Source organism: Tursiops truncatus, chromosome 11 (genome assembly GCF_011762595.2).
Source record: "Tursiops truncatus isolate mTurTru1 chromosome 11, mTurTru1.mat.Y, whole genome shotgun sequence".
Classification (NCBI taxonomy): domain Eukaryota; kingdom Metazoa; phylum Chordata; class Mammalia; order Artiodactyla; family Delphinidae; genus Tursiops; species Tursiops truncatus.
In genome coordinates this window covers 76,702,599-76,719,122 of record NC_047044.1, presented here as the reverse complement: position 1 = coordinate 76,719,122, position 16,524 = coordinate 76,702,599, and the positions used below count along the sequence as shown (strand labels likewise).

Sequence of the window (16,524 nt, the reverse complement as noted above, 5' to 3'; positions counted from 1 at the left end):
CATTGATAAATTTTCAGTATTTTCATCCATAATAAGACTATCTTTAAATGTATTAGAAGCTAAAATTTCTGGAGAATAAGAACTTTTATTGGAAGTAAAATGGGATTTACTATAAAGTATACTTTATCTCCTAACTTTAACCAGTTTTTCTTCACTCTGGGAATAAAGAGGTGGAGGCAAAAAAAAAAAAAAAAGTCCATTTTAATATCTAATTGAGAATAAGGCACTGGTTGTCTTCTAGGTTTAAAAAAGAATTTCTGAGGATAATGTGAATTCAGATAATCATCATCTTTACAGATATTTTAAAATTACCTCTAATTTCTTGGCACAAGGTCCACTAACAAGCGCAACCACACCACTGTCAGATACCTGAGCAAAGGAAAAGAGGAACATAGCACGTAAATGGAGATGATGGAAGCAAACGTTTATAAAAATGATTAATTATTTAGATATAGTTTTATTTCCTCCCGTTTGGCAAAGGTGTCTTAGCCACACATACCTTCCACCCTTACTGAAAATAACTGGGGGGGGGGTGCCAAATTATACTGTAATTATTTAACTATCAAAGCATGAAGCCAACAATTTTAGTGGACTTCCCTGGTGGTGCGGTGGTTAAGAATCTGCCTGCCAATGCAGGGGACACGGGTTCGAGCCCTGGTCCGGGAAGATCCCACATGTTGTGGAGCAACTAAGCCCGTGCGCCACAACTACTGAGCCTGCACTCTAGAGCCCGCGAGCCACAACTACTGAAGCCCACACACCACAACTAGTGAAGCCCGCACACCTTAGAGCCCATGCTCCACAACAAGAGAAGCCACCGCAGTGAGAAGCCCGTGCACTGCAACGAAGAGTAGCCCCCACTCTCCGCAACTAGAGAAAGCCCGCTCGCAGCAACGAAGACCCAACATAACCAGAAATAAATAAATACATAAATAAACAAATAAATAAAAAAAATTTTTAGCAAACAACAAAAAGAATTAATTATGTTCTGATGAGTTATGGAAATACTCTGGGCAAATACATACAGTCTCTACCTTTCAAGTCTGTATTTCATTTACCTGAGTAGCTGAAAAATCAACACACTGCAAAAATGGGCAGTTTTCTCCTAATGCCTGCAAGGACACATCAGTAATACCTAAGCAGCCACCTAAATCAATGATCTTTAGCAGCCGGCAATTGAGTGCAAGAGCAAGGACTCCTTCATCAGTGAGATTGCAGCATCTTTTCAAACAAGCTTCGTGCAGGTAAGAACAAGATGAAGCCACAGCTTTTATTCCTGAGGGAAAACATAATTCTGTATCAATGAGCTATATATGTTTATATATGAGAAATATAACTGATTTTCATTTCATCAATCACCAGTACTGATACATCCAATTGCACGTTAGCCTTTTTCAAAGTATGCATGTGGGGATATACTTTATTTCCAGTGATGTTGTCATTATTTAAAACTCTTTTGGAATGTTTCAAGAATTCTCTACATAATCTGTGGTATATTCTTCAGAATATCTGCAATTAATGACAAGACTTTTTTGTTTATGATTAGACTTGCTTTTAGGAAATAGCCAAAAGTCATTCAGAACCAAAATAGGTAATTAAATAGTAGATGATTCTCCTTTTTGTTAAAAGTTTTAAATAAAGTTAATTTTCTCGTGGACTCTGAAAAGAAATCAAAAGTTAAATGGCCCAAATGTCTTAAGTAATAGTTTTCATGCTTATCCTTAGGAATCATACCTGTATCTCTGTGTTCTCTCTTCCCTCTTTGATTCTGCCCTTTGCTACCAACATGCACCTTCTTTGTTAGCCTGGACCAATCTTACATTTTATCAACGGTCAAGAAAACAGAAGCCCTTAAGTCCAATTCAACTGATGTAAAAGCACTTTGGTGACAGGTACGTGATAATGTGCCACATAAATAGAAACGTACTTCAGGAATCCTGGGCCCTTTAGTCATGGACAAACATTATAGCACTGTTAAAAGACACTTTCATGGGCAAAATACACAAAAGGGAAGATGGTAGATTCGTGTGTAGGTCATTTTTATTGTTTTCCATATCTTAAGAAAGAACTCGTATTTTATTCATTAGTGTCCAGCATGAAAGTTCTTTTTAGTGAATCAATATTTGTGTAAACATTTTAAAACTTATGCTTCTTTGCAGTATTATGAATATCCTAACTTGCTAACCAAGCTGATTGTAAAATAGAGCCAACTACCCACAAGATTTTTCAGAAACCTAGGTAGCCAAATAACTCTTTCTTTCTTATACTGAAGAAAAAGATAAAAATCCTCTACTGAAAAAAAATGGTAAAAATCCATTAATTCATGTAACAGTCACACTGAAAAATGCAGTTTGTTTGGCTATAAAAAACTGTAACTGGAGAGGCCCGCATACCGCAAAAAAACAAAAAAAAAACTGTAACTGGACAAGGCCGGTACCAAGTTCAGCTGCTTGCTGCTTGAAAGGCCAATACTCCAGAGACAAGTATTGGTGGAAAAGGAAAAGTTTGCTGTATTCAGGAGGCCAGCAACCTGGGAAGCTGGTGGACTACTGTCCTAAGACCATCTCCAAGTTGCCGGATGGGAGACAAAGGTTTTATAGGCAGTGTGAGGGAGGGAGCTGCAGGGTACATGAGCAGTTTGTACACAATTTTCAGATTGGCTGGCATCAAGGTGAAGTTTCAAGCAACACCAATCTTCTGGTTTCAACCAGTCTGGGGTCTACGTGCTGATGGTCAGCAGTTTTCATCTCATGGGGGTATGCTTCCTGTAAAAACAACTTAGGAGTGTGTGTTAGACCTTTATATCTTTCAGGGAACTGGGAGCTTGGTGATTTTGCTATTTGACTGGCTTATAGTATAAATTGTTGCCATCTTCCAGGCCAATGTCTTTGAAGTTGGTATCTGGAATTAAGCAAGCAGGATTAGTTCTTTCCTAGTCAATCAGGCATTGTCTAACATAGGTTTATGGCAGCAGAAGTGGAAAATATATGATTAGTTTTGTGCTGTTCAAAATGGGGCAGCTTATGCTCTGGCTACAAAACTATGCAGTGAACAGGCTGATAGGAGAGTGCCTAGTAAATTTAATCTGATGATGATTTAACTTTCTGTTGTACTATTACAAGAAAGCCTTAACAAAGTATGAACTGGTCATTTCTTGTTTCACTATACTAGGTAAAATATTTAAAATACAGAGGTATCTATCCATGTTTATTTTAAACATGTTTAAACTTCAAGGTAGTGACTTAGTGTATTTCCCAACTTTCAGCACTGATTATAAGCAAGAATTCTAATTTGGATTCTTTAGCTTAGTTTGAATATTGTATTGATAAATATAGTTCCTATTTCTTTGACATACTTATACTCTCTTTTAACATATTTTCCCCTTCTCTGCTCCAAACTTATGCCAGATGGTGAACAGTACTCAACCAATTCATTGTGTTAATAAACATACCTTTTGAAGTTATGGAAATTCTGTTTTCTTTTGAGGAATTTAAAATTAATTTCTTCAATTTTCTGCAGTTACATAGGTGCAGGAGAGCAGTATCTGAAATATCACAGCTTCGTAGATCTAGAGTTTGGACTTCAGGATGTAAAATCTATAATAAATACATGTTTTTGAGAAATTAATATTTCCTATAAATATAAATGTTTATTCCATATTCAGTGTTTTGATGGTCATAAAAAAACAGCAGGTGGAAAATACAGCAAAGAATACAGAAACATATCTGTGTGAAGACAGATACATAGAGCAGGAAAAAACCAACCTACTTCCAACTGGAGGTGCAGCTTCTAGTGTCCCCAAAGTCTTACTGGGACACAGAGCACTGTTGAGACAGCTGGTACAGAGTAAGGACCCACTAGACCTGCAAGCAGAACCAAGGTGGTGGGGGGAGCTTATCCTCTTCCAGTGGTTCCTATTATTAGAGATTCTAACTCTGTGTCTCTTTGCTCAGCAAGTACGAGTCTTTAGGCACTTATATACCAAATGCTTATCTAGAATATTTACCTCCTTCATTTTTATTTTTGGGAGCTAGTACAAACAAACCCAGTATTACTGAATGTTTACTTGAGGGCAACAAATAGCAGATCAATTTCAAAGCATTCTGAGCTCTTTTTCTGGGGGTATTTTCCTTCTCTTTTGCTTTATTTTTATGAAAATAGAAATGGCTTACACTTTTCTGAACATGAAAGTAATGTACTGTTATTATAAAACATTCAGACAGCACAGAAAAATTACAGAAATGATACAAATAACTATTTCTATTTATTGAGCACTTACCGGGAAGGGTACTAAGTGTTACATAAAATATGTCATTTAATATTCTCTCTCTCTCTCTCTCTTACATACACATACACACACACACACACACACACACACACACACACACACCACCCTAAGAGATTGGTCATAGCTATTTTATAAAAGAGAAAATTGAGTCACCCAGAGCTTAAGTAGCAACACAAAGTACACAGCTAAAAAAGGAGCAGAGAGAGCTAGGACTGGAAGCCAGGTCTTCCTAATTCCAAAGGCCATGCGTTTAACTAGTTATAGCTAAAATTACCCATAATGTCAACACCCAGTGACAAACATAATATTAGTTTTGATGCTTTTTGAGTTTTTAAAAAAATATTTGAAGAAAAATGGGATCAGATCACATATATTTATAAATGGGCACTTTTAATAAAAATAATAATTGTGGTTGCATACTATTTCATTTTATGCATGCACTGTAACTTATTAAATGCATCCTACACTGGCAAACACTTAAGCTGAACATTCAGACTGATTTTAAGAGGCAATATAGTACAGTGTATAAGAGCATGTACCCTGGAGGCAGGCTGCCTGAGTTCCAACCCTGTAATTGTGATCAAGCTCTGCTTTCTTTTTGTGCCTCACTATCCTCATTAAGAGGAGGATGGTATTTGTGAGAAATAAAGGTGCCTTGCTTATAATATATGCTATATATAACTGTTAGCTATTTTATTATTACGAAAATGTTATGGTGAGCATTCTTGTGTGCTTTTTAAATTATTATTTTCTTGAGATTAACACCAGTAAATGGTAATTATGTGAGGTGATGGAGATGTTAACCTACCGTGGTAACCATTTCATAATATATAAGTGTATCAAGTCATCACGTGTGTTCTACACCTTAAACTTACACAAGGTTATATGTCACTTATATCTCAATAAAGCTGGAAAAAAATAACAGAAGTGAAATTTTTGAGTCAATGGTAAGCAAATTTTTAGGACTTTTGATAGAATTCCAAACTGTCCTCCTAAAAGGTTTTTTTAAATCAATTTACACTCTCACAGCAGGGGATAAAAGTGATTGCTCCCCACACTATTGCCAGCACCAGGTATTACTATTTTTTAAGTCTCTGCTAAACTGAAAGACAAACTGTGACTTTGATTACTAATAAGGTTAAATATCCTCTTACGTATTATTGCTGATTTATATTTTTTCCTTGGAGTATTTCCTGATTCTTCTGTTTTATTATTTGTTTGTTTTGATTTTTCTTAGTGGTTTGCAGGCATGATTTACATTGGCAAGATTAAAAAAAATAGAATTTCATACATACTGCAAATATTTTTCCTAGTTTGTTACTTTATTTTTTTCTTCTTGCCATAAAGAAGTTTATATTTTTATGTATTTAAATCTATCAATCTTTTTCTTCTTGTTTTCTAACTTGGTGTCATGTTTAAAAAGGCCTTCTCCACCCAGAGACTACAAAAAGATTTAGGAAATTTTTCAAAAACAGCCATCCCCAGATGTGTGCAACTTTTAAAAAAATGTTAGATCTGGTCTTTTAAATAATTTCATAAGCAGGACTTTCATAAGGATGGGGATTAGACGGAAACACCAAGGAAAATAACGCTTTTGATTTTTCTATCTCATTTACCCCCTTAGCCCTTTTTCATTCAGGTAAAATTAGGTTTAAATGAATGCTCAGGCTTGTCATAAAACAAAAATTTAAGTCACTGAAATACAGGTTAAAGGGATGTGGGGAAGTGAAGAAAACCACGTTTTCTGTAGCGTCAATGTTTCATCTGTGAGCCACACATACATTATATACATCCACAGAACAATCAACAATAAGAGCTGGATTCTACCTCCAAAGAGCAAAGCAGACTACAACACTAAAATGTCTATGTTCAAATGCAAGCTAACAGGAAGAAAATAAAGCATTAAAGGCACATCAAGTTAATGTAGAGGAAACACTATGGCACACTGAAGCACAATTCCAATGTGAAGTCACCATTGTAGACATATGGGGAGTGCTACCATCAGAGCTTGCTTCCTTTTGATCACAGGCTTTGGGCAGAGTATGTAGTAAAGTCAGCAATAAGTAGTTCCAGTCTCTGTAGGCAGTGAGTGATGATAGCTGCAAACCCATTTTACAGTTAAGACAACTGTGGTTCAATGTCAGAAAGAGTAGCAAGGCTAGAATTTTAGTTCAAGTTGGAGGCCTTTACTACACTTATTCCCTTACAGAATAGTTAATTTTAGCTTAGTTAGTGAAGGGGAGTAAGTATAAATTAGCTGGAGTGAGGTACCCAAGAAGAATGAGAAGAGTTTAGAAGAGTGATTTTTAACTGACTGCTAACCATGAATGGACAAAGTCAATAGGCTACGATCATTTTTTAAATGGAATAAGACATACTAGAATAAAATAGAAAATATCCAAGTGTACTGTACAGAGTACTGTTACACAGAGGTGTGGCTTGTGCGCTAGCGTCACAATGTAACATATATATTTCTTACTGTGGGTCTTTTTTTTTGCCATTTGTTTATTCACCCTGCATTTTAATTTTTTTCCAGCTTTATTAAGGTGAACTCAATCAGAGAGTTTAAACTTCTTGAAAATATGGAGTTCATGGATGCTGGTACCATGAAGACAAGAGAAACACCTGAAAGAATAGTGGGAGAAGATTTTTTAGAAACTATTACACATGGACATTCTGGTTATCTGGAGAAAAAAAGAACCCCAACACTTTATTATATTTTAAAATTATTACTAATCCTATTATAAACCACTGTTCCATAAATGTGAAACCACAGCTAAACAGTAAAATATAATAGCCTGCTTTACAGGCTATACATGCTCTTTGTATATGCTCTTACCTCACTTATATTCGAATCTGTTATCTGCCCCTGCACGCTCATTATTTTGATCAGTCTATCTTTTATGTTGGGTGGCAAAGGCTTAATGTCTGTGATATATCTAGAAATATTCTTCATGAAGCACCAAAGGCATCTGAAATACAAATACAATATAGTAAATTACACTGTACAGGTACTGATTCCTACTATTTGTTTTTTTTAAAATAGATCTTTATTGGAGAATAATTGCTTCACAATACTGTGTTAGTTTCTGTTGTACACCAAAGTGAATCAGCTATGTGCATACACATGTCCCCACATCCCCTCCCTCTTGAGCCTCCCTCCCATCCTCCCTATCCCACCCCTCTAGGTCATCGCAAAGCACCGAGATGATCTCCCTGTGCTATGCAGCTGCTTCCCACTAGCTGTTTTACATTTGGTAGTGTATATATGTTGATGCTACTCTCACTTCATCCCAGCTTCCCCCTTCCATCCTGTGTCCTCAAGTCCACTCTCTATGTCTACATCTTTATTCCTGCCCTGCAACTAGGTTCATCAGTACCATTTTTTTTTTTAGATTCCATATATATGCGTTAGCATATGGTATCTGTTTTTCTCTTTCTGACTTACTTCACTCGTATGACAGACTCTAGGTCCATCCACCTCACTACAAATAACTCAATTTCGTTCCTTTTTATGACTAATATTCCATTGTGTATATGTGCCACATCTTCTTTGTGATAATTCATCTGTTGATGGGCATTTAGGGTGATTCCATGTCCTGGCTATTGTAAATAGTTTTGCAATGAACATTGTGGTACATGTCTCTTATTGAATTATAGTTTTCTCAGGGTATATGCCCAATAGTGGGATTGCTGGGTTATATGGTAGTTCTATTTTTATTTTTTTAAGGAACCTCCAAATGCTATTTGTTAGTGCTTAGTCCTTTCATAAACAGGGTGTACATTTTTTTTTTTTTTTCGGTATGCAGGCCTCTCACTGTTGTGGCCTCTCCCGTTGCAGAGCACAGGCTCCGGACACACAGGCTCAGCAGCCACAGCTCACGGGCCCAGCTGCTCCGCGGCATGTGGGATCTTCCCGGACCGGGGCACGAACCCGTGTCCCCTGCATCGGCAGGCAGACTCTCAACCACTGCGCCACCAGGGAAGCCCCAGGGTGTACATTTTATATGAATATTTACAACTTAAGCTTGGTAAGATGCAAAAGCCTAGTCTGTGCTCAGTTATGGGCAAGTTTCTTTTCCTCTACAACTTTTTCTCAGCATACCTCATTTACTAAAATGCATCCTGATAACAAGATATTTTTCTTAAGTCAGTCTCTCCAATTCCTAAGACACAGTTTCCACCAAGTTTTTAGTCACATATTTCTAAGTAAACATTAAATTAGGGCCTACAAATTGACAAATTTTATTTGTTAATGCAACAATCTTGCTTTCACTATTTTTCTTAAAAATTATGCAGGTATTAGAATCACTCAAGAAAGAACTGTAACCACAAAGATTCCACAAATAGTGCAAATCACAGAGATAATAAACTTAGTGCCAGTACTGCATACGCACAGTTATCAAAGCAGGCAACCGAGACCTACATGACCAACATACCTCAAATGTGGCCTGAGATTCCAACTATCTGAGACACTCGTATGTTAGACAAATAATACAAACCTTATTTTTATTTATTTATTTTTTTGTGGTACGCGGGCCTCTCACTGTTGTGGCCTCTCCCGTTGTGGAGCACAGGCTCCGGATGCGCAGGCTCAGCGGCCACGGTTCACGGGCCCAGCTGCTCCGCGGCATGTGGGATCTTCCCAGACCGGGGCACAAACCGTGTCCCCCGCATCGGCAGGCGGACTCTCAACCACTGCGCCACCAGGGAAGTCCAATACAAACCTTATTTAATTTCTGCCTACAAATACTCCCTCATATATACACTTTTACATTCATGAATAAATATGATCATACACTTGAATTTTTTTAGTGCCATCTTTATTTTTTCTTCTTTTGGTTGCCTCTGCCTTTCCCTCTCCTTTCCTTCCCCCTTCCATTATTTAGTTCCTCACCCTATTCCGTGTATGTTCCCTCTTATTTTTTCTCTGTGCTTGTACACACACACGTTTACTCACACATGTATGTATGTACTCAAACATACATTTAAAGGGTTAGGTTGGGGGTGGGGAGAGATCACTGTTTCCTAGAATGGCATCACTGTATACTCACTTTTCTACACCCTCTTTCATTCAATAATACCTTAGGAAATTCTTTAAAGCATCAAGTGTGGTTTTAAGTTTCCTTTAACGCCGATATAATATTTCACAGTGTGGATGACTTTAGTCATCCCCTATTGATGAGAATTCCACTGTTTCAAGGATATGTTAACATATGGTGTCAGATTGTTTTCTTCATATTTCCATCAGCAGTGTTGGAGGGTTCCCTTTCCTCTACATCCCTAAGCAGTAGGTATTATTGTTCATTTTATTTATTTTTCCATTATGTCCATTTCCCAGTCTCATCCCCCACCACTCCAGGAAACCATTCTAATGTCTAATATGTATCCTTTTGTTGTATGTACCATCAACATGATTGTTATATGGATGTATTTCTAATTTATGTATGTGGTATTTGTCATAGATTTGCTTAGTCTTTCACTCAGCACTGTTTTTGTTTTGGTTTTTTTTTTGTTATTTATTTATTATTATTTTTGGCTGTGTTGGGTCTTCATTGCTGTGCGTGGGCTTTCTCTAGTTGCAGCAAGTGGGGGCTACTCTTCGTTGTGGTGCATGCATTTCTCATTGTGGTGGTTTCTCTTGTTGCAGAGCACGGGCTTTAGGTGCATGGGCTTCAGTAGTTGTGGCTCACGGGCTTAGTTGCTCCGCAGCATGTGGGATCTTCCCGGACCAGGGCTCGAACCCATGCCCCCTGCACTGGCAGGTGGATTCTTATCCACTGCCCCACCAGGGAAATCCCTTAGCACTATTTTTAAGATCTACTTACTCTTAAATGTTGGAAGATCTCATGGGTGAAAAGTGGTATCTCATTACTTTAATTTGTGTTTCTTTAATTACTAGTAAATTTAATATCTTTTCATAAACATGCTGGCTATCTAGATTTTCTTTTCTCAGGATTGCCTATTCATATCCTTTGTCTATTTTGCTGTTTTTTACTTAAATTTGTAAGAGTTATTTTGTGGCCAAATACATGACTGATTTTGTATATGCTCTATAAATATTCAGAGAATGTATACTCTCTGAGAAATGTAATGTTCTCTGTGTATTATATATGTGTGTCTAAATATCTCTGTGTATGTATACACAAATATGTGTATATGATTATTTATTGAATAGTACACAAATATATTGTGTATATGATTATTTATTGATGAGTATCATTTAATTCTTCTATGTTCTTATTTTTTCTACTAAATCTGTAGAATTCTTAGTTTGCAATACTTGTATTTTGAAATCAACTTTTCTTTTATTTCTGCAAGTTTTTGCTAGTTTATGTACATCACCATTTTATAATGAAAATTTTCAAAAATACAGAAAAATAAAATAGAATGATATAAATCATGTACCCAAAACCAAGAATTTAAAAATTTATTTTATCATTTTGTGTCAGGTATCTTTCATAAGATATAGAACACTTCAGATAAAATTAAAACCTCCTTTGTCTGCCTATTCAGGTTTACTTTCTTTATCTCCCTTTGCAGAAACAACTACTACCATGAAGTTGTTCTTTTTTTAAAAATTTTTATTGGAGTATAACTGATTTAGAATGTTGTGTTAGTTTCAGGTGTACAGCAAAGTGAATCAGTTATACATATACATATATCCATTCTTTTTTAGATTATTTTCCCACATAGGCCATTAGAGTATTGAGTAGAGTTCCCTGTGCTATATAGTAGGTCCTTATTAGTTATCTGTTTTATATACAGTCGTGTGTATATGTCAATCCAAACCTCCCATTTATCTCTCCCCCTCTCCCTATCCCCTGGTAACCGTAAGTTTGTTTTCTATGACTGTAACTCTATTTTTCTCTTGTAAATAAGTTCATTTGTACCCTATTTTTAGATTCCACATATAAGTGATACATTTGTCTTCCTCTGTCTGACTTACTTCATTTAGTATGACAATCTCTAGGTCCATCCACGTTGCTGCAAATGGCATTATTTCATTCTTTTTTATGGCTGAGTAATATTCCATTATATATATGTACCACAACTTCTTTATCCATTCCTCTGTCGATGGACATTCAGGTTGTTGCCATGTCCTGGCTATTGTAAATAGTGCTGCAATGAACATTGGGGTGTATGTATCTTTTTGAATTATGGTTTTCTCTGGATATATGCCCAGGCGTGGAATTGCTGGGCCCTATGGTAGTTCTATTTTTAGTTTTATAAGGAACATCCATACTGCTCTCCATAGAGGTTGTACCAATTTACATGGCCACCAACAGTGTAGGAGGGTTCCCTTTTCTCCACACCATCTCCAGCATTTACTGTTTGTAGTTTGTTTTTTTTTAATTTATTTTTGGCTGCATCAGGTCTTAGTTGCAGCGTGCAAGATCTTCATTGAGGCATGCAGGATCTTTCGTTGCAGTGCGCAGTCTTCTCTCTAGTTGTGGCATGCGGGTTTTCTCTTCTCTAGTTGTGGCACACTGGCTCCAGGGCATGTTGGCTCTGTAGCTGTGGTGCACGGGTTCCAGAGCACATGGGCTCTGCAGTTTGTGGCACGTGGGCTCTCTAGTTGAGGCGTGCAAGCTCAGTAGTTGTGGTGTGCGGGCTTAGATGCCCCGCGGCATGTGGGACCTTAGTTCCCTGACCAGTGATTGAACCCGCATACTCTGCATTGTAAGGCAGATTCTTTACCACTGGACCACCAGGGAAGTCCCTGTTTGTAGATTTTTTGATGATGGCCATTCTGACTGGTATGCGGTGATACCTATTGTAGTTTTGATTTGCATTTCTCTAATAATTAGTGATGTTGAACATTTTTTCATGTGCTTTTTGGCCACCTGTATGTCTTCTTTGGAGAAATGTCTATGTAGATCTTCTGCCAATTTTTTGATTGGGTTGGTTTTTTTGACATTGAGCTGCATGAGCTGTTTGTATATTTTGGAGATTAATCCCTTGTCAGTTGCTTTGTTTGCAAATATTTTCTCCCATTCTGAGGGTTGTCTTTTCATTTTGTTTATGGTTTCCTTTGCTGTGAAAAAGGTTTTAAGTTTAATTAGGTCCCAATCATTTATTTTTGTTTTTATTTTCATTAATCTAGGAGGTGGATCGAAAAAGATCTTGTTGTGATTTATGTCAACGAGTGTCCTGCCTATGTTTTCCTCTAAGAGTTTTATAGTATCCGGCCTTATGTTTAGGTCTTTAATCCATTTCAAAACATTATATTAACAATATAATTAATTATTAATAATATAATTATGATATTAATACTAATAATATTAATAAGATTAAATCCATTATATAACATTTCAGATAAAATTAAAGCCTCTGTCAACCTATTCAGGTTGATTCTCTTTATCTCCCTTTGCAGAAACAACTACTACGATGAAGTTTTAAAAATAGTTTCTGTCCATGATTTTATTATACTTCTAATACTAAAGTATATATGCATAAAGAGCATATAGTATTCTTTCTGTACTTATAAAATATCGTGTATTAAGTTTCCTACCATGACTAAATTTGACAATTGTCCTTGTAATTGTGATAGTTTTCCTTTTTATGAGACTATGGTGTTGGTTGCAAATTCATGATCATTTTATCTTCTCGTGGAACATTCCTTTTACCCTCAAGTAATGTCTCTATCTATATTAATGTTTTTCACTTCAGTAAAACCATTCAGTCTGGTTTTACTATTGCTCCACCATCTTTCTTTGGCTTCTTTTGCTAACATCTTTGCAAGATTCATCTGCATTGTTGTAGATAGCTATAGTTTGTTCATGCCCATTTTCACTGCTGCATAATATTCCACTGTACAATTTATTTTTCTATTTGACTGTTGATGTACAGTGTGGTGGTTTATAATTTTTTACTATTAGGAATATTAATATGAATATTTTGGGACATGTCTCTTGGTACACATGTGCCTATGTTTCAATCAAGTTTATACCTGCGAGTGGAACTGCTGACTCATATGGTATGCATATGTTTAGCTTAATGCCCAACAGTTTTCCAAAGTGTTTGTACTGATTCAAAATCCTACCATCAGTCAATGAAAGTTTCTGGAATCCATATCCTTGTCAACACTTGGCATTGTCAGTCTCTTTAATTTTTGCCAGTATAGTGAGGGTATAGTAACAATGCATTGTGGCTTTAAATTTCAATCCCAGATTATTAATTTGAGCACATTTTCATTCCTTTATTGTATTGATACATTTGGATAGTCTCTTGGAGTTTCTGTTCAAGTATCATGTCCAGTTTTCTTTTGGGTTGACTGTTTTACTTAGTGGTACGTAGGAGTTCCTCTTATATTACAGACATGAGCCTTCTGTTGATTATGTATGTTGCAATTATAGACTCCCATGCTGTGGTTTGCCTTTTCATTCTCTTAATCATGTTTTATGTTGTAAAGAAGTACATTTGATGAGGTCCAATATGTGTTTTCTTTATAGCAAGTATTTTTTTGTGTCCTGTTTATGAACTCTTTCACTGTTCTACATTCATGAAAATAGTCTCCTATGCTTATTTCTAGAAAAAATTCATTCATTGTTTTACCTTTCACTTTTTGACTTAAAAACCCTCTTGTAATTGATTTTTTTCAATTGTCAAGAACTGTGCAGAGTCTGAGAGTTTACCCTACTTACTTGTTTATGAGTTAGCTTTATTACCATTTCATGAATGCTAGCAGAAGACATGAGATCCCTGGGTCAGAGAAAAAGGACTTTATTACTAATGACAAGAGCAGCAGCCAGAGCTTCATGTTTCTGCTGGTTCCCCATGCCCTCCAAGTCCTGCAAATATAATGTAGGTAGGTCAAGATAGATGTTTGCCCATGCAGTGGGTTGTATTACAAGAGAAGAACACTGAGCTTGGGGGAATTCACCATTTTTATATCAAACTGAAGCAAGACTGCTCTTTTTGGAAGGAGAAAATACTTCATCCCTCAAGTCTGTCTGCTACAAACACAACCTTGAGAAATGTCCTAGGTAATCAAGGTCCCGCATTCTTGGTATACCCAGCAAAAATGTGCAGGTCCACAGCACTGCCTCTCCCAACAATCTACCCCAACATGTTCTTGGCTGAATTCAAATATTCATGTAAGTATGCCACTCTGTCAGCCATTTTAATTAATTTGACCAACAGAGGCTAAAACCAAATCCGTTCAATTTGTCACTTAAAGCATTTAATTAAAGCTATTATCAATAGTACTCCAAGTAGCAGGATAAGGCCAACCTTCAGTAATGATGACCTCAAAAGTGCCTGCAGGCAGCCATAAAAAGAAACGAAACTGAGTTATCTGTAGTGAGGTGGATGGACTCTGTCTGCCATACAGAGTGAAGTAAGTCAGAAAGAGAAAAACAAATACCATATGCTAACACATATATATGGAATTAAAAAAAAATGGTTCTGAAGAACCTAGGGGCAAGACAGGAATAAAGACGCAGATATAGAGAATGGACTCGAGGACACAGGGAGGGGCAAGGGTAAGCTGGGACGAAGTGAGACAGTGACATGGACATATATATACTACCAAATGTAAAATAGCTAGTGGGAAGCAGTCACATGGCACAGGGAGATCAGCTCGGTGCTTTTGACCACCTAGAGGGGTGGGATAGGGAGAGTGGGAAGGAGACACAAGAGGGAGGAGATATGGGGATATATGTATATGTATAGCTGATTCACTTTGTTATAAAGCACCACTGTAAAGCAATTATACTCCAATAAAGAAGTTAAAAAAAAAAACCTTAAAAAAAAAGAAAAAGTGCCTGCAGGGTCCCAGACTCAGCTAACTGTGAAAAAGTATGGAATGGGGTGGGGGTGGGGGGAACTAGTAGGTCTTATTTTAAGACAGGGTGTGGTCAAAATCCAATCTATCATCCATTATGAAACATGCAAAGGAATTTAGGTGGTTATTTCAATGACTACCTTTTTCTTTCTTAGGGCTTTTAATTTTTAAAAAATCCGTCTGTTATTTTATCTATATCCTTCCCTTAAGGATAACTGCTCCTTTGTTTTTGAACATTTCCAATATCTTTGTTTTAAAATATTTTTCAAAATTCTGTTGTCTGTAGTTCTTAAAGTGTCAATTCTCCTATTTTCTGTTGAGTCTCTTTCATGCGATTTTTTTCTTTAGATACTTTATAAATTTTGACTGTTAACGCTTCTTTGCACAAGTAGTTTTGCATGAGAGTCCTGTATTCTTTGCGTTGTGAAAGCAAACCTCGCAGAGAAGGTTTCAGTTTTCCTCTTCTTAAGGACCCTGTCTTTATCTTGTTGAACTGCAATAACAAAATACCATAGACCAGGTAGCTTAAAAACAAAAGAACTTTAATTTTTACAGTTCTGGATGCTGGAAGTCCAAGATCAAAGTGCCAGCATGGTTGGGTAAGGGCTCTCTTCCTCATTCACAGCTGGGACCTTCTTTATGTGTCATCACATGGTGGAAGGGACTAGGGATTTCTCTGGAGATTCTTTTGTAAAGGCACTAATCCCATTCATAAGGCTCCACCCTCATGATTTAAACACCTCCCAAAGGCCCCAGCTACTACCAGCATACCTTTAGGGATAGGATTGCAACATAAGAATTTCAGAGGTACAAAAACATTCAGACCATAGCAGACCTCATAAATATTCACAAATTCCAAAGCATAGTTAACTGTTATGTATCCATCTTGAGGATATTAACAGTGAAAATTCAAACCATACACCTGCATATAATAAATGCACAAGATACTAGTTTTTATTTATTTATTTATTTATTTATTTTTGCGGTACATGGGCCTCTCAGTGTTGTGGCCTCTCCCGTTGCGGAGCACAGTCTCCGGATGCGCAGGCCCAGCCGCTCCGCAGCATGTGGGATCCTCCCGGACCGGGGCACGAACCCGTGTCCCCTGCATCGGCAGGCAGACTCTCAACTACTGCGCCACCAGGGAAGCCCAAGATACTAGTTTTTAAACAGGAATTCTATTTTTGGCTGGGACTTTATATCCTTGCCATTGATGTGGGCTGCTCTTGGAAGAGTGTGACCTCAAGCTAGGTGGCTCTGCAACAGAGGTAGATTCTGATGGAGCTGAGTAATGGAAGCTATCTGCCCACCCTCCTCCCACAGGAGGGCAGAAAGTCCTTCCCTGAAGGATGAGCTGGGTGGCACATCTCCATGGATTTCACTCCCGTTTTCCAAAACTATGCATTATTTAGGTTGTTTACACATTTTAAGTAATTCATACTGGATG

The 16,524-nt window shown here is 37.1% G+C and overlaps 1 protein-coding gene across 7 annotated transcripts in view; it reads right to left on the bottom strand.

Annotated features, from left to right (window-relative positions):
• The window catches only part of AMN1 (antagonist of mitotic exit network 1 homolog), a 65,392-nt gene that overhangs the window by 19,415 nt on the left and 29,453 nt on the right, over positions 1 to 16,524 (bottom strand). For all 7 annotated transcript variants that reach the window (XM_033866946.2, XM_033866943.2, XM_033866939.2 and 4 more), the window contains 4 exons: positions 7,128 to 7,260; positions 3,452 to 3,596; positions 1,059 to 1,276; positions 313 to 369 (listed from right to left, as the gene is read on the bottom strand). In XM_033866946.2, coding sequence (XP_033722837.1) covers positions 313 to 369; positions 1,059 to 1,276; positions 3,452 to 3,596; positions 7,128 to 7,244 — 537 coding nt within the window. In that variant the 5' untranslated portion in view covers positions 7,245 to 7,260. The remainder of the gene's footprint in view (positions 1 to 312; positions 370 to 1,058; positions 1,277 to 3,451; positions 3,597 to 7,127; positions 7,261 to 16,524) is intronic.